A 26,967-nucleotide genomic window follows, 5' to 3' on the forward strand; every position below is an offset into this window, starting at 1 on the left:
TGAAATGTATAAGAACATTAGCTGAGTATGAGCCATGGAGAAGGCAGACAGGAGGTCCTGCCTCTAGATTTCTGCCTTGAGTTTCTTCCCTGACTTACCTCAATCATCTACTGTGATTTGAAAATTAAGTTAAATAAACTAGTTCTGTGTCCAAAAGCTGTTTTGATCATCAGAGCAACAACAACAACAACAACAACGATGACAACAACAACAATGACAACAACAACAAAACACCAGAATACATTCTACTGGCCAAAAGTCCAATGGATAAATACATTTGTCCAAACATCAATTTTTGACCATTTTTGGTGATGATTTATACCCAAAATAAATGATTAAAAATAAATTCAACTTTACACGACTCTTAGTATGTCTATATTTTATCATTAAAATGAAGTGCTTCTCAGGTTATCTGAACTGCATCCTAGGATGCCCTCACCTCTAACCTCTATCAGTCATAAAACCAGTCTCTTTTTGTGTCTAGCTTTCACACATTCTACAAATAGTCACCACTATCTTTGCCTGGAAAACAATATCTTTTTCCTTCAGCCTAGCCACTGTGTCAAGTCTATTTTTAAAGCTACTTTACGTTGTGTGCTTTGAAATTCTATAGTCATCACCATCAGGGCAGGAATACTTCTTAACCTCCTCCATCCTGTAGCTTTTCAATTGTGGAGATTTTGCCTTCTCCTTTAAATTTTAGAATTGAATGCATCAGGTTTGAGCCTTAGAATGTTTATATTTCTCTTATACTAAGTCTTTAGCCCAGAGCTAGGTACTTATTCAGCATTGAAAAAGCATCATTGATGGATTTTCATATATCAGTTTTTGGTAGGAAAGTTTGACTACTCTGCAGACTGAATGACAGACATAAACACCATCCCCCTGCTTAATTCCAAAAAAGCAAATCACCTCTAGATTTTTAAGAGCTGATAATTAAGACACCTCATATATATTAATAGAATGAAGAAGGATCATTTTTCAGTCCTCTCTCCAAATTCTTTCTGCAGCTTGTGAAGATCTGTTTTTGGAAACTGCATTAGAGATGAGGAGGGAAACGTTCTGTGGAATGGAACAGGATCAGCTTTCTGCCCCGTGCCTGGCAGAGACTGTGACTGCCTTCCATGTGATACTTTAAATCAAATGAAATTTGTGGCGCCTCTGCAGCTTCTCCAACTACTAGAGCTTCTTCCACTGCGCTTTTACATGATGCTAACACAGTTGAATACAGTGGGATTTACCAAGGGAAGGGAGAAAACAAAGAGAACAGAAGTCAATGTAAATTGTAAACATCATAAATTTCCAATTGTATGCTGAGAGAGGCAAGGGGTGGGGGTGGTTAGATGAGGAATTCTAGCTTCAGGCTGTCAGTAAGGCAATTAATATAAAGACAAATAACATGTGATCTTAAAAATACATACATGCAAAAGATCATGAAGACTCTTTTGAATTATATTCACACAGTATCAAGTCTTGGATAACGGAGGGAAACAGAAACAGGGTTAAGTTTTAAAATGTATAGAACTTACTTTAGGCTTCATATCAGTACAAGGGACTCCCTGATTCCAGCAGCTCTCTTCTGCTGACTTAACTTAAAGATTTTCCATCTCCAGAAGAACTAGGAAAAAGTGTAAACCAAACTAATATTAAATACTAATAAAAACATAATTAAAATTCAATGTTTTGGGATGAGCCAAAATCTGATAAAATCTATCTTCATTCAAATAAATATTTGTAGTTGATAATGGTTTTTTAAATGTGATATAGTGGTTGTTTTTATTTTTCCAATCACTTCTTTGAACTCATTTTATTATCCCTGCTTCATTGTCAGTAGAGCTTGTATTCTTTCCAGTTTAAAGATGAGTTAAAATGCAGCACCAGTTGAGAAATGACTTCGAAAGTTCCCAGATTGACTTTGTACTGGTCAATCAGAGAAGCCTTTTCTCTATTAATGATTGTATGACCATAAAGAAGATAAAAATTCCTTTTGTCACCCCCTAATGTTCCATGGGACTCCCTAATGTCCCATGCTATTTTTTGGTCAAAAGCATGAGGAAGCAGAAATGTCTTTAATGAGGAAAGAGCTAGACAATGGTAAGACGCTTACTCTCTGAAGAGACAGGAACCAGTGCTAGTGATGCAGCTCTTCTGTCTCTGAAGAGACAGGAACCAGTGCTAGTGATGCAGCTCTTCTGTCTCTGANATGCAGCTCTTCTGTCTCTGAAGAGACAGGAACCAGTGCTAGTGATGCAGCTCTTCTGTCTCTGAAGAGACAGGAACCAGTGCTAGTGATGCAGCGCTTCTGTCTCGGAAGAGACAGGAACCAGTGCTAGTGATGCAGCTCTTCTGTTTCTGGCCGCCAAGAACCCTTGCTCCAGAAAGAAAACAGTGAGACTAGGAGAAAAGATCACTGAGAACAAGGTTTCTTCCATGAGTAGAAGTAGAAGAAGAAGATGGGAGCAGCTTTAGAGATATCTGCTCCATGGGGTGGACAGGCAGGCAGGTTTTAGACTGGGCCAAGTACTGTATTAGGTAACAAGCAAGTGGGAAAATGGGAGGTTTTCTTATATTTGGAGATCAAAAGTCACTAAGTACTTTCTGCTTATGTTCACGAAGTATCTTCTATTCATTGTACATATGCTCACCATGTGCTCTTTGCTTGCCTGTTTGATTGTTTATCTGGTTGGTTGCTTTTGTTGTTGTTATTGCTTTTGTTTGGTAGTTTTCAAGATAGGGTTTCTCTGTGTAGCCTCTGATATCCTAGTACTCACTTTGTAAACCAGGCTGGCCTCAAACTCACAAATATCCACTTGCCTCTGCCTCCCATGTGCTGGGATGAAAGACATGTGCCACTACTCCCAGGTTTACGTTCACCGTTTTTAATTAGTTAATTAATTTTATTTATTTATTTTATGTACATTTAGCATTTGTCCTACATGTTTATTTTATGTACATTTAGTCTTTGTCCTACATGTATGTCTGTTTGAGTGTCAGATCCTCCAGTTCCAGATAGTTGTGAGCTAATATGTGGGTGCTGGGAATTGAACCTGGCTCCTCGGGAAGAACAGCTAATGCTCTTAACTGCTAAGCCATCTCTCCAGTGCCTATGCTCACCATTTTTAATGTTCCCTTCTTTAACCCCTTTATAAAGCCTAACTTCTAACATAAAACCTATGCTCGTACAGTTTTTTTTTCATTGTGTCATTGGGTAAAGATCCAACTAGTATTCATAAGCTCAATTTAGAACGTTAAAACCAATGTTGCCTTGTTTTGACACAAATCATATATACTCTATTTATCAATGCCCAGTGACATGTTGTTGCTTCTTTTTTTTGATGAGTAAATTCCCCATGTCTGATTTTACTTTCTTTTCTGTTCCTTACCTTTTCTGTTTTCTTACTGGAGGTGATATACTCACACGCCTCTGACCAGAGCACTGTATCCAATAGAGTCCAGAGGCCGGAGTGCTGGTTTAGCATCTTGTAGTTGTATGACTGCTTTCTGCCTCTTTCAAACCAACACACCCAAGTCTACTGTCTTTCTTTCAGGCTCCTCAAAGAGCATCTTGGAGAAAAAGAAGTTGAGTTGACACTTATCTTTGACTCAGTGGTAGAAGCTGACTTGGCTAATTATACCTGCCATGTGGAGAACAGAAATGGACGGAAACACGCCAGTGTTCTACTGCGGAAAAAGGGTATTCTTTTTCATAAATACAACTGTGTCTTTACTATCAATATCATTAAATATGTTTTCTGAACACATTTTGTCATTTAATAAAAATTTCATTTATCTATTGTCCTTTTTATTATTATTAGTTGAATGGTTTATTTTATTACTTTTATTTTTTACAGTTCAGCCATTACACCCTTTCTAGTACCCACTCCCAGAGTTCCTCATCCCATCCCTCCTCCTCCTTGTCTCCAAGGGGGATGTTGCCCAGCACCAGTGCCAGGCCTCCCTGGGGCCTCAAGTCTCTCGGGGATTAGAAGTATCTTCTCTGACTGAGGCTAGACCCGGAAATCCTCTGCAGTATATGTGTCAGGGGCCTCATACCAGCTCGTATATGCTGCCTGGTAGGTGTCTCAGTGTCTGAGAGATCTCAGAGGTCCAGGATAGTTGAGACTGCTGGTCTTCCTATGGGGTTGCCCTCTTCCTCAGCTTCTTCCAGCCTTTCCCTATTTCAACCACAGGGGTCAAGGACTTCAGTCCATTGGCTGGTTGTAATTATCTACATCTGTCTCAGTCAACTTCTTGTTGAGCCTCTCAGAGGACAGCCATGCTAGGCTCCTGTCTGTAAGCACAACATTGCATTAGTAGTACTGTCAGGCCTTGGAGCCTCCTCTTAAGATGGATACCAAGTTGGGCTCTTGCCTCAATCTCTTCTCCATTTTTGTCAATGCAGTGTTTTAATTTAAATTATTTTATTTATTTACATTCCAGTTGTTGCCCCCTCAGTTCTCTATACCCCCATAGTTTTTCATCCCATTCCTCCTCCCTCTTGCTTCCAAGAGGGTTCTCTTCCCCCAACCCCCTTCCCTGAGGCGTCAAGCCTGTTTAGGATTAAGTACATAATCACCTTCTGAGTGAAGACCAGGTAGACCTCTGCTACATATGTGCCAGGGGCCTAGGACCAGGCCATATTTGCTCCTGGATTGTGGCTCAGTCTCTGGGAGCTCCCTAGGGTCTGGGTTAGTTGAAACTGCTGGTCTTCCTATAGGGTCACTCTCCCCTTCAGCTTCGTCAGTCCTTCACCTAACTCTTCCATAGGGGGTCCCCTACTTCAGACCAATGATTTGGTGTAAGTATCTGCTTCTGACTCAGTCAGCTATTTGTAGGGGATCTCAGAGGACAGCTGTGCCAGGCTCCAGTCGGTAACCACATCATAGCATAGTTGTATCAGGCCTTGGTGTCCCCATAAGATGAATCCCAAGTTGGGCTGGTCACTGGACCTCTTTTCTTTCAGTCTCTTCTCTACTTTTGTCCCTGCAGTTCTTTTAGACAGGAACAATTCTGAGTCAGGAATTATGTGTGACTGTGGGCTAGTAACCATGTCCCTGCCCTTGAGGCCTTGTCTATCTACTGGAGGTGGACTCTTTGAGTTCCCTTTCTCCAATGTTGGGCATTTTGGCTAAGGTCACCCCAAAGTTCTCCCACCACAACAAGCCCTAGCCACACTAATATGCATGAAAAGCAAGGTAAGGACCTAAAATTCCATCTCATGAACATGATAGAGGCCTTAAAGGAGGACATAAGGAACTCCTTTGAAGAAATATAGGAAAACACAGGTAAACACAAATAAATTCCTTAAAGAAATACAGTAAAATACAATGTAGCAGGTGAAGGAATTGAACAAAATAGTCTAAGAGCTAAAAATGGAAATAGGAACAATAAAGAAAACTGTTGTCTTTTTTAAGGAGAAATATTTTGCTTGCTGAGCATACTAGCAAAAACAAAAAGTCTATGACCTTTAATAACATAAGGAAATGAGTAAATGAAATGAAGGCTGGCTATACATTATGTCACTTGACATAAAATGTGCCATGTTTATAATTCAAAGTGATACATAAAATTTGGATATACTAACATTCAATTTTTTTCTCTGTATTTCACTTTATTATGTGTTATATTGCTTAGTTGAAATGTTAAAGACTCTGTTAACAGATTAAAAACAAAGTTACTTTTCAAATTACAAAATAAAATGTAACATAACTTATCAATAATGCCATATAAGAAGATCTATCATAAATAGTCTAAGTTATATTTTGTTACATGACTTAGTATTAAAAGACCTTCAAAGTGTACATATATTGTAAGTTCTCTGGCATTTCTGGAAAAGGCCCTCTTACTAGTTTGTTCTACAGTGTGTAGAACTGTATGCAATGGGGGGAGGGGAAGAAAAGAAAAAAAAAAGAAACAAAATTTACACATAAAGAGGCTAAAACTAGACAGTGCCAAAAAAGCATCTGAAAAGGCTTTAGCAGAAGTCTCCATTACTACACAAAGGCTAGTTTGTGTGTTCACCTGGGAAAGGTTTTGTAAATGTAGCAGAACACATGTTCTTAATCAGGCCACTTGTTGCCTAGGCTATAGAACAATAGAACAGATTAGATCAGCAAAATCACTACTTGCACCTACTGGCCAAGATGGAGTTTCCATTTTCTTGCCAGCCCCAAAACTTGAGCCTGACCAGAATCTCCAGAAGAAGCAAGGAAGCGTGATTTTTTTTTTTCTGAGAAGACTGCTTGTATCTCAGCAGCAGCATTTCTCACATGACTGGACTCGATGCTATCTTAAAGGAATATTTATGCATAAACGGGGTCTAATATGGAAGGAGAAGTCAGTGTAGCCAGGTTTAGGCAATCTGGTTCAGCCACTTGGTGAAATATAACTGACATGCCTGATTAGTGTACCTGAACACCAGTCTCCTCGTATATACAAAAAGAGTAACAAGATCTACTTCGTAAAACTAACAGTACTAGATATAAAATGTATCCCACCTAAAACGTGTATTGTATTATATTGAATATTGAGGAATTTTTCATCTATATACCTTCCTACATTAGCACAGGCTTTACCCTAGCTCACATGGCTTATGGCAAAAGTAGCTTTGTCCCTGTGTCCCTGGTTCAGAGATTCTTCAAACCAGAGTTTGCTGCTGTACTTCTGTGTCTTTAAGCAACGTAGACAGTGTTTTGCTACTAATAGGCATGTGGATTGCATCCTGGTTGAATAAATGACTAAAACCCTCTTTTATTATTGAGGACTCATGTGTGGCAAACATGCTAGGTATTGAGAAACAGACAAATAAGATAGACACCCCAAACCTCTGAGGTAGTAACAATGCAAAGAAATAGAAGCATTTAAGAAAAGTTACACAAAAGACACACTTTTTTTCTTATTTGCTTTTGTTTTTGCTTTTTTCAATTTGGAAATTTCTTTGGGGAAAAACCATGAAGGAAGGTTTGTAATAATTCAACCAGTGGGAACAGATATAATCTGAGTTTTAAAATAAATCTATTCTATTTAAAAGTAAAAGCAGCAACTGGCAGTTCTTAAAATTCTAGAAATCTGAAACTGGACATGAAGATATACTGTAAAAGCCTACTGCCTTCCATATCATCCACAAAGAATTTTGACTAAAATTATTATTATTAACTGGCAACATTAATTCTTGTTTGCCTTATACTTAAATACATGTTGTGATTCACTTCTTGCTCCAGCTTCTCATTTCAACCTCTGAATTCTCAGTCTCCATCTCATACCTTTTCATTTATTTATTGAAACCTCACACAAAGTCCGGACTTATATATCTGTCTATTTAATAATAGATAAAACCTTATATATCCCATAGGTACATCAAGCTTCTCCTGCCCCAAACAGTATACCTCATTACATCTGCCTATACCCATGATCCTCTGGTCTTCGTCATCATCAGCATCATTCTAGTTTTTTAGACCAAAATATTCAAAGCCATCGTTAGGTTCTAGCTTTCTCTACTCATGTCACAACTAAGCCCCATGGTTCAACTTTCAAAGCCTAGCAGAGCTTTAACTACTTCCTCAGCTTCACTGCTGTCCAATGAGTTGGAGCTCTCAGCTCAGACTAACTGAATGAAACCCCAAACTTTGCTATTGCCCAATCTGTTCTTATTGCTGATCTCACTTTTCACTACAGTCCAGATCACATGCCATGCTCACTAGCCTCCTTTCCGTTTCTCATGCTCAACAAGGATTGTCCTTTCTTAGATCATAGATCCATTGTTTATTTCTTCTGCCTGGAACATTTTTCTTCCTCTGTTCCCATGGTTCCCTCCAATCACACAGTCTTTTATGTGACCTACTCAGTGGGCATTCCCTGGACACCTTGTATAAAGTGTTATTCACTATCTTCTAAGTTTCAGTTTCTTTCTAGTGGATGCATTAATTAGTATTGGTTATTACACTGGACATTTGTTTCTTTCATTCTTCCTGCCAAAGAATGTTCCTTCCATAAGTGTAGGGATTTTTCTTGCATTAGTGACAGCTGTATCCATAGTACATAAAGCATAATAAATACTCAAAAGTGTTCCTTGCATGGAAACTCTCATCATATATGACTAGCCCGATGCAGTGGGAGAAAAGATAAAAGAGATTCATAAAACAAAATTTTATCTGTGATCTTGTCTTGACTGTATGCCCTCAGTTACTTAACATCATTTTTTTTTCTTTTTAAAGATCTTAAGTCTCAGGCTCAGAGGTGAAAAAGCCAAAGGTCTCAAATGCCAAGCATACATAGAAAATAAGCGGGTTGACTATTAGAAGAAAAGTGAAACAGGATCTAGACAAAATATACTTTACTTAATGGACAACCTACCAATCTGTTCTAGAAGATTTTGACCCAAGTGAAGCTGCGAGTTAAGATGATTTCTTTTAAATTTATAAACATTAATATTCATTTTTATTGGCACATTTTTATTTTAATAAAATTATATTTGACACATGATATATCAGTTTGCATTCTTCTAGGCAGAAGTTAAAGTTTTCTGCTGTGCTTTGCTGAAGAACAAGGTTAATTTTTCTTCATTTGGTCTTCAAACTCTCAAAACTATAAGGGACAAAGTACTTGGGAAACTTTTGTAATTTTTAAAAACCCTATCAAGCTTCTCTTGTGTTAAGATACACACACGTTAATATATATAATATATTAACCTTGAATTTAGAGGTATTAGACTTTATCAAAATAGAGCCTGACCTCACCGGCTGTGATAATTCTACCTAGAATGCACACATAAGCTTGTTTTATGGAACAATGACTTCTTAATGAGCTGTAAGTCAAATATTTGAAATCCCCTAAGTGATCATTATGGAGAAGAAATTTGTGACGAATCATTTCATGAACTCTAAAGGGCTTTTATACAGTAAAAAAATCACCTCTAACATATCCAGTCATCATGGACAGAAATTACAAAAATATTATACCCTTTAACTATATAGCTCCTAATGCAGCTATTCCTTGTTTTCTCTGAAGAGCTATTAGAGAGAAAGTATAACTGACTATACAGTAGTAAGAGAGCCATCTAATTTTTCTCTCTTGGTGAACCAAGATCATGAACTTAACCTTAAAACATTCTGGTAATTAGGTCTACCTCTCTGTACTCCCTTCCACACAAAAATGGAAGTATGACACTAAGTCTAAATCTCACTCTCTGCCTCTGTCTCCCCTCCATTCCCTCCTCCTCCATCCCCTCTCATTCACACTCTACCCAGTACTTTCTTCTACTCCACCTGGATTTTTACAACAATAAAGGAAGCTATTTTAGTATAAGAAACTATATTGGTTTGTGTAATTTATAAAGAACACAAATATGTTTCCCTCATATGCCTGGAGACCAGAATATCCAAGATCTAAGTTTTCATAGACTTTTATGAGTCATGTTTTACCAATGTTCTGCTCAGAGCTATTTAGGTTAATTTATTTTTTAAAAACTGATCCTATCCCTGGAGAACTCATCTTTTTTTCTGAACTGTCACCAGACTCTCCCACAAGGCTCTTTGCATTGGCAGTGTACACCGAATCTCCTTGAGCCTCTACCCATTCATCACTCATTTTCAAAGCCACTTCTCCATTTGTAGATATCTGTTATAGCATCACCCTAGTCAGCAGTAATGTATGTCTTAATCTATAACGAAATAGCTTTAACAAAGCAGCACATAAAAAAGCACAGATTTGACACTTGGAGTTCTAGACATCAGTGCGTTAGCCTATTCCCTGTCTAGCAAGAACCATTCCTCATAGCTGTTAAATTCTATGTGGTCTCACATAAGAAAACAAGTAAAAAGATTCTTTCCGGCCTCGAAGAGGGTACTTGTCCCCAAATCCTAATACTATTGCTCAAACTTAATACTGTTTTAACACACAGTGTTTTGTCTAATGCTGGGAATCAAACTTGGGACTCTAAAAAATGCACAGCCACTGAGCAATATCCCAAGATCAACAAACATGACTTTTGAGAAGATGCCAACATTCGGGTCCCCGAATAAGTCCCCTAGCCCATTAACTAATGTTTGTTAGAGAAACAAGCTCCAACATTCACACACACACACACACACACACACACACACACAGGACCACACCCTGTTCCCTTGTCTCTTGTCTTCACTTGCTATTTTTCCCATACTAATATCTGACCTTTGTTTTCACACTGAAGAAACAGATGGGCTCAAACTAAGAAGATATGAAAGAACTGTACATACACCATGAGTATCTACAAAAAGTTATAACTACTCAAAAGTCTCCTCCCTGGCTACACTTATCCTGAGGAAGTATTTACAAGACACAGACCAAAATAAATGACTCTCAGCTTCTCAGTCAGGAAATGTCTTGAAGTACAGATCCTGCTGTGATAGAAAATGGCAAATGCAAACAGAAGACAAAAGAAAGCCAGATGTCATTTGGCTGGTGGCAGTTTTACTCTCTGATTATAGGATGGATGTTTCTCTTTTGATAAGACTGCCTTAGCTGAATCAAAGAATACTTGTTGGGTCTCAGAGTCAAGGTTCACAGTTTTCAACTTAAACAGCCACCATTATGTAATATTTTTCAGAGGCATTTTTATAAAATGGACCCCCCAAACCACAAAGGTTCTTTTCACACCCCAATGTTCTTCCATATATTTACTGCTGACATGGATGCCTGCTACTCGCAAGCACAAATTGTTCATGCTGCTGACGTTTCCCAGGTCCCTAACAGCAACTGTACTCTCTAAATAACATCGACCTTGTTGGGAAAGTTTCCATTCAGTGACTTTGAAAACAGTTGAGAGCTGTTCTGGCCAGAGAGGAAATGGAAGAGAAGGAGAAAGGGGGAGGGAGAAGAAGGAGGAGAGAGGAAGCACAAGAGGGAAGAAGATGAAGAACAAAAGAGAGAGACATGCAAACATTTACAGATTAAGTTGAACATTTCTTAAGGTTAAAAAAAAAAGAAAACAAAGCAGGGGTGGGGGGTGGGGATGGGAGGAAGACAATCAATGAGGTAAATTGAAAGATTTTCAGAGTAACAAAGAAACATTTATTGTTTCCATCCCAGCAGTGGCCATTTACAATGTATTGTTGATGGAACCTGGGGAGGAAACAAGTGAAGAGTGCCTTTTGTTTTCCAGTATAAATTTGTTATGGAAGGGAAGCTTGTTTTATCCTCAGAGTGAGGTAGGGAGTCGTTCATAGGACACCAGTTTATGAGACAAGAGGCATACTTAAATGTGTGATAGGATTTATGGTTTTGCCTAAAATGTAGGGCCGTCATTTCAAACTGAGTTCCTCTTGTAGCTGGTAGGCGGAGATACTCACTTCCCATACCTACTCGCTCAGTCCCCTTGGACTGTCCATTATGGGCAGTTTCTCCTTCACAGCAACTCCCCTCTCTTCCCCTTTCCACCATGCCTCATTTTGCCTTAACGCGAGAAAAGTTGCTTTTATTTCCATTTCCACTCTGTGAGTTATTTAATCAGTTGCATTGTGTCCAAGTCGACTTCCTTGGGAAAGCTTCGTTCTTTCATTTGCTAGAAAACTTAATAGTTTCCTTCACATGTGGAACCCCTATGAGCCCCCTCCTTCCATGACTACAGCACTTTTCAGTGTCCTCTTCAAAGCAGCCTGTGAGATCTCCCCAGCCTACCTCATTGTCACTAGGAATTACAGTCTGTCTTTGTTCTTTGGAACCAAATAATGGGAAACAAATCCTCTACAAGTCACAGGGTCCAAGGAAATACCACCATTTCCATAGAAGAGCATGTCGATGCCTTCCCATTATCACTTCTGTGTAGAGTAGATAATGCTGGGGTGAAACAAAAAGAGTCTTGAATTTGAATTTAGGAGACCACAGTTCTTATCTTATTTGAGACAATTTTACATAGATATCATTAGAAAACTGATTTAAAATACTGAGTCTCAAATTTGACATGTATAGATTTGGTTAAAAATTCTTGTGTACAAGAATATTTACAAAGTAAATAACAGGTTGGGCATCTATATTCTATAATATAATCATACATTTTATAAATTATAATGTGCTAGATGGATTTTGTTACATTGACCATGACTTATGTTTCTTTATTTTCTTTTTTTTTTTGTTTTTGTTTTTGTTTTTGGTTTTTCGAGACAGGGTTTCTCTGTATAGCCCTGGCTGTCCTGGAACTCACTTTGTAGACCAGGCTGGCCTCGAACTCAGAAATCTGCCTGCCTCTGCCTCCCGAGTGCTGGGATTAAAGGCATGCACCTCCATGCCCGGCTCCATGATTTATGTTTCTTAAGCAATGGTCTTACATAAAGAAAAGAAACATTACCAAAGAACGGTTGTCTGTGTTTCTCAAGAGTCATAGCCAACTCAGAAATTTGAAAAGGCCTACCCTTCGCATCTGACTGATGCCAACCACAGTCAGAAGCAACTAATATGCAAAATAAAATGTCATTTCCCTTGCCAGTGTCTAGTTACATGGTAAGCTGAATTAGTAGTAATAGAGTATTTGCTTGATAATTACTGAATTAGATTAAATGGAGACCACCTAATCTTATAGGCAATTTCATTTAATTATGATGAGACCAGTTGATGTTCTTGTCGCTCAACAGCAAATATTTCTCTTTCCCAGGCTCTCTCAGATTTAGCATTTCTCCTTTAGAAAATGCTAAACTCAAAATCTAAAATATCCTTTGAGTTCTAATTTTTATAATTTCCATGATACTATCCATTTATTTTTATGATCATTCTAGATTTGTTAATATCATTAATTAAGCTACAGATAACCCACTGTTCTCTGAGCCTGGGAGACATTATTGTCTCATTCCATTATGCGCTGATTTAATTATCCCAACTCTCAGAGTTCCAGGAATGCCTCAGTGGAAAAACTTAAGTACAGCGTACTTTGGTGTTGGCCAAAGAGGCTAAGTGACTAACCTAGATTTCTCATGCACTTTTTGTTCCGCTGGGTATATTATATCACAAATATATTATAGTAATTTATTCAAATAAGTGTGGGGAATGGATAAGTTAATTTCCCCCACTTAGTGTGTATTAGATTATTTTCTACTGAGGTTAAATGGAACAGTTAAATCTTGCAAGCTCATTAAATTTTATTTGATTCTGAAAGTAATTTTGTAATGTTATTCTATAGAAGAATAGAACCTGTGATCTGAGAAGTACAGAAGATAATATCACTAAACCAACAAGATATTTTAACAGAAGCAACAAAACATTATCCATGAATCCAAAATATAGGAACTTTAATAGTTCCCTAATATAAAATAATAATAATGTATGATATATTCATAATATATAATATTTATAATTTATAAACAAAAATTTCTAATAAATGCCATATATTTATTATATAATAAATAATAAATAAACATAATAATGATATTAAATAATAATAAAATAATTTTTAAATGTATGTGAAAATGCAATATTTTCTAAATTAATTCGGATCTTAGTATTTCTTTTATGATATGCTTCCTACTTATAATGGTATATTGCTCAAAGTTTCAGAATATAGTTAATTTTATCAAAATATGACTCATGCTAACATAGCAAGATGAAAACGCACAAGATATTCTGAAAAGAAAACCAGAATGGTTAGTATGTCTCCTACATAGAGACTCGAGGAGAAATTCAAAGTGTTACTGATTTAATTACCTCTTCTTGTTTGTTTTGTTTACTTCAGATTTAATATACAAAATTGAGCTTGCAGGGGGCCTAGGAGCAATCTTCCTGCTACTTATACTGCTACTGGTGGTCTACAAATGCTACAACATAGAACTGATGCTTTTCTACCGACAGCGTTTTGGAGGTGATGAAACTACTGATGGTAAGCCATCTCCTTTCCCCAAACTCAGTTAATAGACAAAATTGATGGGTGACCATGTAAAGTCAATTTCTATTATTAAGAAACAGAAACTAAAATATTTAGGGTTAAAGGATTTTGACATGTACAACTTCATCTCAACAACCTAGAGAAAGTGTATTTGTGAAGAAAAACATGAATATACAACTGTGGATAAAGGATACAATGCGTTATTTTATCTTATTCATACAATCCTCCTATGTTGGATATTATTTCTAAATAAAAATCTTAACAAGATGTTTCTTGATCTAGACTCAAGCAATCACGATGAAAATCCTATCCCACAAGAATAAATTTACATGTTATCTTTGTCTAGAAAATTAAAACTTAGAGGTCATTTTTACCAATTGCTATCATAAAGAAAGCAAACAAACACTCAAAAATGTTTTTAAAGTATGGACATGTTCCTTTAACAGCTCAACGAAGTACATGAACCTACATATTTTGAATATTTTTTGTGCCATTCTGAAGATGACTCGAAAGATACAAATTTAGAGTGTGTCAGAGTTTGAATATGTGGCAATCCCCCACTAACTTATAGGTATGAATACTCAGTACCTGGCTTGTAGTGTTGTTTTAGGCGGTTGTAAGAACCAAAGGAGGTATGACCTAGCCGGAGGAAGTTCATTGCTAGTGAAAGAACTTATCTAGGCATCAATTCCCATCTGTGATCTCTGCTTCCTTGCCCCCCCCCCCAAAAAAGGTAAGCGATCTTTTTCCCAAGCCATGAATTGCACCACACTATCTCCATCATAAAACTAAGACAACATACATTTTCACATGTGACTTTTCTCAGGTATTATGTCATAGCAATGGAAAAGGTGTCTAAAGTTGTACCTTATAAATTTGGTATATTTGCTCTGCATGACTTTTAGAAATCATATAGATTAAGTATCAATAGGTTATTTTACTAAGCCCTACTCTCTGAACATTTAGAAATGCTTTAATTTTTTTCAGAAGAAAAATTGATATTTTTTGGCTTTATATTTTATTTTTTATTATTTCAAACAATTTTTTTTTCTTTTTTTCTCTCTCTTTTTTTTTCCAGAGTTGAGGACTGAATCCAGGGCCTTGCGCTTGCTAGGCAAGTGCTCTACCACTGATCTAAATCCCCAACCCCTCAAACAAGTTTTAAAAATAAGTATATTTGACCATATTCTTCCCTTCCCTCCAAGTCAAACTGCTATATTTTTTCAATCAGCACCCATAAGAAATCATGTTATATCATTATATATATAATGTTTTCACTACCCAACTACTATAAATCTTGAAAACATAGGTAGAATGCCATTGGTAAGTTAATTTTTTAAACAAAACACACTTCTCAGTCACCTTTAAAGATGGGCTTAAAGACGTTTAGTTTACTGAAATATTGATTTTTGCTGTGTGTATATGTAGTGCATGCATATGAATGTGTGACTGAGCATGCCCATGTATACACAGGATGAGGCAAGGGGAGGGCACCTTACATCACTCTCTGACTTTTTAAAGATGTCTCTCACTGTCTTAGAAGCATTTCATTTCAGCTAACTTAACCGGCCTCTAAGTTTCTGGGATCTTCTTGTCTCTTCCACCCCAAAGAATACTAAGTATAAAAGCAGAGATTCCATTTCACATTCAAATGCTTGTACATCAAGCGTTCAAGCAAATGCATTTAAATATCCTCTCTGAAAAATACATTATATGATTCCAATGTCAGCCTATATGCTACCAAATTCTTTATTATTTCATATATTTGAATATCTCATCAACACAAATTAGTTTTTCTGAATACTTTTTTGTTGTGTTTTCTCTTTGATTATGTATATATATATATATATATATATATATATATATACACACACACACACACATACAATATACATAGATACATATTGTGACTGTTTTAGTTAGGGTTTCTATTGCTATGATAAAATACCATGGCAAAGAGCAACTGGAGAAAAGAGTTGGTTTCATCTTTTAAGTATCAGATCCCAATCTATTACAGAGAGAAGTCAGTGGAGGAGCTCAAGATAGGAAACTGGAGTAAGGAACTGAAGCAAAGACAATGGAGGAGTGCTGCTTATCGGCTCGATCTTTGTGGCTTGCTGAGTGTCTTAGTTAGGGTTTTACTGCTGTAAACAGACACCAAAACAAGTCTTATAAAGAGAACATTTAATTGGGACCGGCTTACAGGTTTGAATGTTCAGTCCATTATCATCAACATAGGAGCATGGCAGCATCTAGACAGGCGTGGTGCAGGTTTAGCTGAGAGTTCTAAGTCTTCATCTGAAGGCTGCTAGTAGAGACTGACTTCCAGGCAGTTAGGATAAGGTCCACACCTACAATAACACACCTACTCCATCAAGGCCACACCTCTAAATAGTACCACTCCCTTAGCCAAGCATATTCAAACCATGACACTGAGCCTGCTTTCTTATAGGACCACCTTCTCTGTAATGGTACTGTCCATCGTGAACTAGAGTCTCCCACATGAATTACTAATTAAAAAATAATATCCACAGGCCAATCTAGTGGAGGTATAGTCTCAGTTGAAGTTTTCTCTTCTCAAAAGACTCTAGATTGTTCTCAAGTTGACAAACACCTACCCAGGACTGTGACATTATACATACATTTACAGGTTCTTTTTAAGATTTTTAATTTTGTATATGCATTTGCATTTATGTATGTAGGTTAGTACACGGGTGAGTATGAGTGCTAGATTAGCATACATATGGAGATCATAGAACAGCCTCTTTTATTAACCCTCGGGCACTTTCTACATTTTCTTTGAGGCATCTCCCCTGCCACGTTACTACCACTGGGAGTAGGAACATAGTTTGTATGTGGGTTTAGGGGAATTGAACTCAGGACTTCATGCTTTCAAGACAAGCAATATACACATAAACATACATACATGTATGTGTGTGAGTGTTTGTGTGTGTGTGAATTTCATAAAAGGTTTTATCAAAAGGTTTTGTTTTATAAAATAGAATTTGTCCAGCCAGCGTTGACCACCCCCCCCCAGCCAATTTTAATTTATTTTGTTTCAACCCATCATAGATTGCTTCATTTATTTGGCCGATGAAGTTTGCAATAAGTATTTGAGTCCCATTCTCTTATAGTTTTCCTTGAGATTGATACTGTATACACATGCACATAAATTAGCTTACTGGCTATAAAATAATCAACAAGTCTCCGGGGTTTTGCTCCCTTTAGAAGCTAAGGGCTTAGAACTGAGTTCCATGGAGCTGCAGGAGAACAGGGCTGCACAAACAGGAATGGCTTCCTGATGATGAGCACAATTAAAATTAGATTTTAAAATATGGAAGGACAGGTGTGACAACAAGAAAATTCTTCCACAAATAGTCTGGTTGTCTTTGCAACTTCTGTCTTCATTAGGAGGAGCATAGCTTTGGTGACCAGTGTGCCAGCCGCCCTTCTTCTAACGCCTTGTCTTCACTGTTATCGATTTTCTGCTTCCACAAATAAGTGTCGTCAGCATAAGTTAGCACTGAAGACTCATTAGTGTTGTCTAGAAAAATGGTGTCACTGGACTGCCTCTTGGTTTTCAAACAATTGTCAAGCCTGGCTGTTAACTTTATTTGCATCATGTTGATGCCTTTACTCTATTCATCTTGTCCTTCTTTGTGAGCAACAGCTGTGGCTATTCATGAAAATTTCTTGGCTCTCTGCAGAAGGCTGAAGTGCCTTTTAAAGCTGTGGCATCTGAGTCATTGCTGGCTCACTAGCTGGCATCCTAAAGTTTTTGAGACATATGACATGGTAGCTCTGGGAGTGCTTTTCCTACTCCAGCCGGCTAGAATAAGTTTGCCACCTTTTATCCACCTTGTAGGGACCTAACTGAAACCAACGCACCATCTTCCCGAATGCTAAGTAACACTGATTATCCAGCTCTCCAACATTCAAACTCAACATTCAAACATTAACATTCCAAAAAAAACCATAAATATTCTTTGTTATAACTGCTTCAGTGTATCAAAATAGAGAGATCGTTTACTAGGTGAGCATGTATGTATAGAGCTGTAACACTAGAGCAGAGTAAAGCAAGTAGAGTTAGTACCAGATATATGTTGAGTTTCAGCATGATCAGAAAGTAAATCACCATAGTCTGAACAAGCAATGGGCTAAGGTTCTAAAAGTTCTCATAAGGTAGGTGATTGATAGAGTCAGGTTCTCACTAATGATGGCTAAGCACACAGTAGAAGCTCAACAAATCACTGATGAATATAGTAAGATGTGGTTCAGTTTAGGTAGGTTTGTGAGATGGGAAATGAAGGTCTGGTCTGACAAGGGAGTTTGAGGCAGCAATACTATCTACCAAGAACAGTAAAATATATCCCGCTCATAGGAATAGAGCGTTTTGTCCTTTGGACTGTTTTATTCTTCCAGCTGTGCATCATCGGCAGCTTTGAGTCCCAGGTGAGTAATTATAGCTCGAGAAAGTCAGGGGCCTGCAGGTGCATCCTGTGCTTGATTGGAGCAAGGGCAGAGGTGCGAGCATTTCCAGGAGGTTCTTACATTAGCATTGCTGAAGAACATTTTCAATTCCAAGTAGAGTTTTATGTATAACAATGGAATGTGTCCAATTTGCAAGCCAAAAGATCTTCTCAACCATCCAGGACAGTATTTTGGGGGGTTCATGTGCTTCTAGACAATCAAGAATCCTAAGCAAGGTTTATAAGCCTTTTATAGTTATCAGTCATTCTAAAATGTATTAAACTGTTCTCCTTGTCTCCTGTTCTGGTTATTGATGTTAAACTTCACCATCTTAACATCAATAACCAGAGCTCATTTCATTTGGAGGTAGCAAAGGGTGGAATTGTACAAAGATTGGAACACAAATCCTGTATTAGAAGTTTCAGGAAGTTCTACCTACTCCAACAATATGGCATGTACATCTTTCTTTATACCTGTAGTTTATACCTCCACTCAGCCACTAGGACCAAAATATTAATAATGGAATAGGTTAGTAAATGTCTATTTTATTTTATAAACTATCTTATGATAAAATCTTACCTTACATTCTAGGCCGGGCGTGGTGGCGCACGCCTTTAATCCCAGCACTTGGGAGGCAGAGGCAGGCGGATCTCTGAGTTCGAGGCCAGCCTGGTCTACAGAGTGAGTTCCAGGACAGCTGGGCTACACAGAGAAACCCTGTCTCAAAAAAAAAAATCTTACGTTACATTCTAATCAGATATGTTTAGTGGAAAATATTGATGTCTTTTAGAAATAAATGCTTACCAGTCTTTCAAAAATCAATGTTTTCAAGAAACTGTTCTTAGTAAGCATTATTAGTTAATCTTGGCCTTATGCTTACTGAGCTAACTTTTAAAAAGTTCTTTGCATAAGAGAATTTTGAGCATACAACAACTTTTCTGATCAGTTCCTACTAAAATATATAAGGACTAACTCAATAGATAGCTCTGTTGTTTTGTGTTAAAATGCACATATACTTACACAATTGTACTTTAGACAGACTGGCTCTGAGCCAATATAGCAAAAGAGGCTAAAGTAAGCTTAAAAGGTACAGTTAACTCCATGACTAAACATGTGAAGAGACAACCTACTGTGGCCATATTGGAAGGAGGGATATTTTGAAACAAAGGCTTCTTTGGGAAGTTGTGTCAAATTACTTGGCTGAACAGCACTAACAGGCAATACATTTGTATAAAACCCAGCTGCTGTTTCTGCTATTTGGTAATGAACTGCTTTTTGTATATGAAGATGATGACACTAACCAACTGGATGTATGGCATATGCTAAGTACAGTCTCTAGGAGTGAAGCTGGATTACTTCAATCTTCCACAGTTTAGGGCCCAGCCCCTTTTGGATCTCATGCACATATTTGTGCAAACGAGGTATGGTCTGTGACTAAGTGGCACAGCCAAACCAACTGGCACATGAGGCACTTGAAGGCTTCACATCCATGACTCTGGCTTATTTAGTCCTGCATTCAAACACACTGAGATAATCAGTTACAGACATCATTGAATATCACAAATGCAGAGCCTCACCAAAAGGCACGAATAATAAATCTTTGTTCTCTTCTGTCCTGACTGTAAGGAGCCCAGTTCATAATTGTTTTAGTTCATTTCATGTGAAATACTTTTGTTTAAATTGACAACATTACCTATAACAACACATGAATTCTTTTTCCAATTATTAAAGTTAAAGTTAAAAAGTTAGTCACTAATTTCAATGTTTATTTCTGCTCGTTAATTATCATAGACATCAAATAATATTCAAAGGAAACCTTCTAACACTTTTTTATTGTTGATACTGTTGCTCTTTAAGACAACAAGGAATATGATGCGTATCTCTCTTACACAAAAGTGGATCAAGATACTTTGGACTGTGACAATACTGAGGAAGAGCAATTTGCTCTTGAAATACTGCCGGATGTCTTAGAAAAACACTATGGATATAAACTCTTCATCCCAGAAAGGGATCTGATTCCAAGTGGAAGTAAGTAACTTTGCATTTTGTATTTAAAACGTTCCATTTCTTTTAGCAACTTCTATGGAAGCAAGCATGCCTCAAAGCCAACAGTTTAGAAAATTGTTTCTCGTAGTAGATGGATTTTTTCCCCTCAAATTCAAATTGCTCCTGTGTATGTTGTGACTTTAGAGCATCTGAAGCTTTATAACTTAAGTCTGTTTATAGAAGTTATACCATTAGTGTGGTATTTATTATATTGCTTTAATTTTTGAGATAATAATGACACTTCATTTAAAAACAAATTGTAAACTTCAGCAAAAGTTGCTTCAGTGTACTGCAGTTCCAAAGCTGGACTACTATCATTGTGTTTCTACTTATAACTACAATAAATGTCACTAATAACTTTGAATCTTTGCCTTTCATCCTTGTTATTCACTCTGCCTTGTCACTCATTCACAGTCTTATGGAAAAATCCACTTTTAAAGGTCTATGACGCCACTGGGAGCAGTATTTTCTGTATGTATTTAGTATTTAAATAAATTTTAAGATGTGCCAGACACTGTAGGTTTGAATGCTACTTTTCAGTAATGTTACATATTGAAAGCTACCCTTGAGCTTGCAGAGTAAATCCAGTTTCGAGTAAAAATGAATGCTTTGTTCTTGTTAAAAAAACAAAAAACAAAAAACAAAACAAAACATGTGCTTTGTTCAGAACACATACACGGTAAAATATAAGGAGAACCGATGCCTAAGAGATTATCCCTGCCCTCAAAGAGCTTTTAAAAATAATATTGAGGGAAAAATCAAGGGACTATAACATATTTGAATGTGTGTCTGTTAAAATTCTTAAAATGCTAATTTATACAATATGATGTTTACAAAATAAAAAGCTTTCTCTTTAGACGTGGTGGCATTTAAGATAATTTCACATATGTTATCACATTTCAAATTTATCTTTGTGTGTGTGTGTGAATGAGAGAGAGAGAGAGAGGGAGGGAGAGAGAGAGAGAGAGAGAGAGAGAGAGAGAGAGAGAGAATGTTTATGTGCTGATCTTCCAGATGAGGAAACAAGGGCTCAAAGAAGCCTGAGATGGCATGGCTGTCAAAAACAGAGCTAGAAATAGACGATCAACTTCACTCTACTAGACCATGCCATTCCTCAATCATATTTATTCAAATCACCATCAGTTCATTGTGCTCATTAAGCTAACAAGAGACAAGCAGGAACCAACTGTGTTTTGATTATTTCCCTTTTTTTCTTGAGTGCATTTATTAGTATGTACATTTAGTGCACATTGCGTGATCAAAAGAAAACAATATACACAAGCCCATTTCCTTTCTCAGTTAAAATGTCTCCCAGTTCATTCTCCCCATGGTATCTCTATTCATTTGTTGTGATTTCATGACTTGAATTGCAATTCTATAGCAATCGAGTGCCAAAGAAATATCCTAATGCCACAGAGTCATTTTTATGCCTCAATGTCTTTCTCCCAAATCATGTCCCTTGTGTTTGTTTCATTCTCACTTCGACTGTGATAGCTTAGACACTAATTTTAGTATTCCAACAGTAGTAATTATATTTCTATTTCCTTTTACTTTCACTGTTCCACATAATCCATTAATATGTGCACATTCCCCAAAAGTGTCAAAGCAGTGTTTGACAAACTTTGATTTTTTTTTTTTAACTATTTCCATCAGGATAGAATGCACAAGCCTTCCCTAAACTCATTTGTAATTGGCTGCTCACCTGCATTTTTCTCTCACCGACCATTTTATTTGCTACCTACCATTACCTGTACTCAAAGTCTCCACTCTATCCAAGTTATGCCTACGATATGTATTGTGTGCTCCTGCACTGTTTTTGTTCACATTTGCCTTATGTGCCTTTGAAGACTCTTGATTATTTTCCATATCCGTTAATAATAATAATCTCTCCAGCCCTCAGTTCATGCTGGATATATACTTTTGACCTTTAGACCAATGCTATTATATTTTTTTGGTCTTATAACTTTCGGTAGCTCTCCATTTAGTTTTATATTACCAATATCATTATAAGTCCCTTGAATAATACAGTGTATTTCATTTATCTTCATAATAGTATTGTGATTATGAGATAATATTAAGATTAAAGTGATCGGGTGCCTCATAACTATTGATTTTGTTTCAGCAGTGTTAGGTTAAGAGAAGAAAAAGAAAAAACAAGAAAAGAGAAGAGAAGAAAAGAAAAGAAATGAAATGAAACAAGAACTTTACTTTTTGATTTTTTGTTTTAAAAAGGTTTATTAATTATTTGAAATTTTGATCATATCCTTTCCCTCTTAGCCAGCTACTCCCAGATTAGTGTACTAAACCAGATGTCTAAAATATGTGTCACTCTTGTGCTCAATGTTACAAGCCTGAATGTATCCGGGTGTTCCATCTAGGACGTGGGTGCTGTTGGCACTGGAAATGTCTGTAATGCCTCAGAACTCAGCTCTAGGGGCTTATGTTCAGAGGATTACACATCAAATGCAGCAGCGAGTTGATAGTCCATAGACTATCATTTTCATAATTTTTGAGATTTCAGTCATCAGAATGGCTGGAGACATGACCCAGGGTAGATGGTACAGGGTAGATGGAACAGAGGAAATTTCTTTTTCACTGCCAGCCATTTGAAAAACTATGCAACTTTTAGATGCAACCACTGGAGGGTGTTTGCTTTTAATCCTTCCTTCCTGAACTAGGGAATTCATGTTCTCTGAATGCCGATTTGCGAGTATAACCTGCAGCAGTTCTTTAAAAGGCTCTTTGATAATTTTTCTTTTCCATCAACATTTTGGTGCTAGCTGAGCAGTCACCATGTCACGATTAACGAGTTTTTCCTTGGCATTTTTAGCACGCATTCAGGAAGTCGATGAAGTATATGAATAATATACTTGATTTACACATGAATGACAGAGTAGAACATTTTGGACTTGGTGTATGCATGTTATTAAAGAAGCCTCTGTGGTCTGAATTTGCAGCCATTGGTACAGATTTAACAGGTTATGCTATATAAATAGAGACGCATTCCTGTAGGGGGAGGGAAACCTAGTTACAATATTGTAAGCTGCTTTTGTCCCTTATATCTCATTTAATGCATGTTGACCTAAGACTATTCCTTTCTTCAAAAGTAGCAACAAGGCCTTTGAGGACTATAAATGCAAACTTGATACGATCCTTCTTAATCTACAATAACTCTTTATGAATCAAATGTTTCTATCTTTCATGTATGTTCAGTCATTGTTCTCTGCCTTTCCCACAGTACCCCACAAAAGCCCATCAACTCAAAATATTTCTGCAGAATTTTTACAGTGCATGAATCTCAGTCTCAGTCTCTCTTGTTCTCTCTCCCTCCCCTTCTCTCCCTTTTTCCCCATTAAGAATTCTCAGAAAGCTCAGATTTAAAGATGTTGATCTTCCAGATGAATCGGTGTTGTCTATATTCTTTTACCACATGCCTTTTGAGAAATCGTTGTTGTGTGGCTGCTATGAACCGTAGAAATGAGAATACTTGAAACAAACATTTTCCCTAAATGCTGAGACCAGGTCTTCAGATTTGGGACATTATTTTCCTGGCAATAACTATGTTTCCATTCTTGAACCAGTGGCCAAGATCTTCTTTATGTTTTCTCAGGTTAGGTGCCTAAATGTGGCAAGAATTTGTACTTTCCAGTAAGTTTGGTCTATTTCTTCCCAGACTAGAAACATCTGTCCCTAGAACAGTGAAAGCAACTTTGTTGCCAACAAGCATCTGTATGTCAGAAGTGACAAGCAACCAAAAGAAAGCCAGATAGAAAACACCCTACTCAAACTGCCTAAAGACACAAGCTAGAGAAGTAGAGATTTTCTCACCCTTGCAGCTGCTGAGTTTTGTGGTGTAAAGTACCCTACACAGAGCACATTGTGTTCATGGGGCCTAGTGGATCCTTGAGGAATGAACAGATGTGCTCTGAAGCTGACATGTGACCAACAAAACCCAGCTGTGCAACTGAGATCTTGAAATTGAGGACATTTTTGGATGAGGACCATTTAGCCTTTCGGACCCATCTTCTCTCAGAGTTTCTGCACATAATATGAAGCATAAAAGTATAAAAAGTTATGGAATCAGACTGAAGTCTGCTGGTTAGAAAAGGACAAGACCATTCTAAGACAAAGAAATAAAATGGAAGAATCTATCCTACAGTCCTTATTTATCTTTAAAAGACAAAAAATGAGTTCCTTAAAAATTTATGTACAATATTTATAAGAGTTATGTCTCAAGCTGATTCTAGAAGTAGCTTTGAACAAAACTATAATTGTGTGAGTGGCACCTTAAAGAAGAAAGAAAATTCTTCATAGGCACAAGCTCAATTTCCCCCTTTTATGTATAGAAAGATTTGGAAGATCTCTACACGAGCTATTTATGCATGATTATGGCAGAGAAAGACACGAGTGAGGGAAAGATTATTATGCATATGACTGAACATGCCCCTTGAGTTTATCTCTAAATTCGACCTCAGATGTCTTTTTTTTTTTTTTACTTGTTTTCATGCCCACATTTCTGTGAAGTTCTCTTACGCAGGAATCCTAGCTCTTTTTCATGAATTTCACAGGAAATGTTACTCTTCTTTCATGTATGTGTTACCCTTTCCTAATCTTCAGGCTTTTAATGACTAGGACTGGCCATGTAATAGTTCTGACAATGAAATGACAAATGACTAGAGAATCCATCAGCTGTCAGGTGATCCCTAGTGACTTCTGAAGTGAGGCATGCAAAAATATTTTTGTACAACGGCCCTGTAAGTAGTCACTGCCAATGGTCCCTAGAATCGCTGAACATATTGGACACAATTCAAGCAAGTTGTCTTTGGGGAGTAATAAAATCCCTTTCCAGGCAATCTAATGTCTGTGACCTAAAAAGTGTGAGGCAGAGGTGACATGTACAACCAATGAAATTTAAAACATTGTTTGAAATTTACTCTCCTGGAGTAAAATTAGGTGTCTTGACAATTTCCTTCATGCTAGAGACAATCAAGAGCAGAAATTGTATTCTAATCATCTCAAATTTTGCTAAGGTTAAATGGACTAGTTTTCTCATCAACATTTGAGGTAGAGGTTAGAATCCATTGTACAGGATTTTAATCAGCAAATGAAGAGTTTAAAGCACAGACATGTTTTAAATCAAATGAGCAGGATAAAGTCTTGGCACTTAAGGAAAACAAAACAAAACAAAACAAAAAAATCTCCATAAGCAGTAATAGCTTTGTTCCAGAGTCAGTAAGGTGACACTATCGTGAATTAGTTACATATGCATGTTTCTAGGACTGTTAAGTTCTCAGAGAAGAGGGGGGAAGGAAGACAGAACATGAGCATTCTGCAGGCCTGTTACGCTCCACTTTATCTTTCTCTAAGTTGTCTTCAAATGTGAAAAGGTGAAAGACAACAGGATGTAGAGACCATTCCCACGGGTGAAATACAAAAGCATGTCTGAAGAACTCGAAGAACTTGCTACCAGAAATAAGGCCACCAAATTCAGACATGTAAGAAAATAAAGTTTCCCTCAACACAGAAGCTCGCAGTAAAATCTAAGTTAAGTGTCAATCTTCCCACTAATCATATTTCATGCGATTCTTACACTTGTCAGTCAAGAATGAACTTCCTGCTGCAGAAATGCAACCCTGCTATCTACTTAAGGACTTGAGAAATGTAGGGAAAGGGGAAGCTTTTGTAGGGCACATAGTATCACACATGGGAAGCACAAGTGTCTATAGTATTATACACATGCACCTGGTCCCAGGAAGATGGTACAATCTGTCTCTGTAGGAATAAAGGACAGAATCCTACAACTGTCAAAGGGGACTCAAGATGCCAAAGCTTTCACATCAGTCAATGTACAGTCAACCTGTATGACAATTCTGGTAGTATTTCTTACAACCATCTCAAATCCAAATAATACCTTCAACTAAACGGTAATAAAAATTATCTCCCTAGAAGCCTCTTGGTATGACAAGGGTCTGAAATTGTTTTCCATCATAAGAATATAGGTGTGAAAATATGTTTCTTTGTTATATAGGAAACATACAGATTTCTAACTTGATGTATTAACCTGTATTTTTATAGATCCTTTTTGATGTTCATCAGTTAACTAATGTTCACCAAAAACTGATGCAGTATTATATGGCTTGATGCATCCCATCTCACTCTAATGATATACCTTGGTGTAATAGGTGTACCTAATTATGACTTTAAGCATACCCAAATCCTGTCTTTTAAATCTGGCAGAGTACCAAATTATTCTATGCCTAGACCCTATATATTTGATTTTTTTAACTTAAAAAATATGCCATATACTCGGATAATAACTTCAATATAACTGAAAGTACAAATACAAACAAAATTACAATACCTAATTAATCAGTTTGCAAAGTCATAAGGTCAGTACTCAGAAGGTTGACCACGGAAGACTCTGCTAATATGGAGTTTTATTATCTCTCTCCATCTACAGCCATCCCAAAGCCTTGAAGTGCAAAGGATACTGAAGTCTTCAAAGCCATACATATTCCTCTAGATGCAGTTAATTAGGACTGCTATTCTTTCTGTTTCTATTTTGTTTGTGTTTCCCCTTTCATTATGCCCTTTGCTTTATTAAAAAC

General features: G+C 37.1%; 1 protein-coding gene across 1 annotated transcript in view; it reads left to right on the forward strand.

Annotated features, from left to right (window-relative positions):
- Il1rapl2 (interleukin 1 receptor accessory protein like 2) overlaps positions 1-26,967 on the forward strand; it is a 1,226,021-nt gene that overhangs the window by 1,193,282 nt on the left and 5,772 nt on the right. Inside the window, exons 8-10 of the mRNA XM_021152978.1 lie at positions 3,549-3,694; positions 13,694-13,837; positions 20,171-20,341. Of these exons, the coding sequence (XP_021008637.1) occupies positions 3,549-3,694; positions 13,694-13,837; positions 20,171-20,341 (461 nt within the window). The remainder of the gene's footprint in view (positions 1-3,548; positions 3,695-13,693; positions 13,838-20,170; positions 20,342-26,967) is intronic.

Source organism: Mus caroli, chromosome X (genome assembly GCF_900094665.2).
Source record: "Mus caroli chromosome X, CAROLI_EIJ_v1.1, whole genome shotgun sequence".
In the NCBI taxonomy this organism is placed as follows: domain Eukaryota; kingdom Metazoa; phylum Chordata; class Mammalia; order Rodentia; family Muridae; genus Mus; species Mus caroli.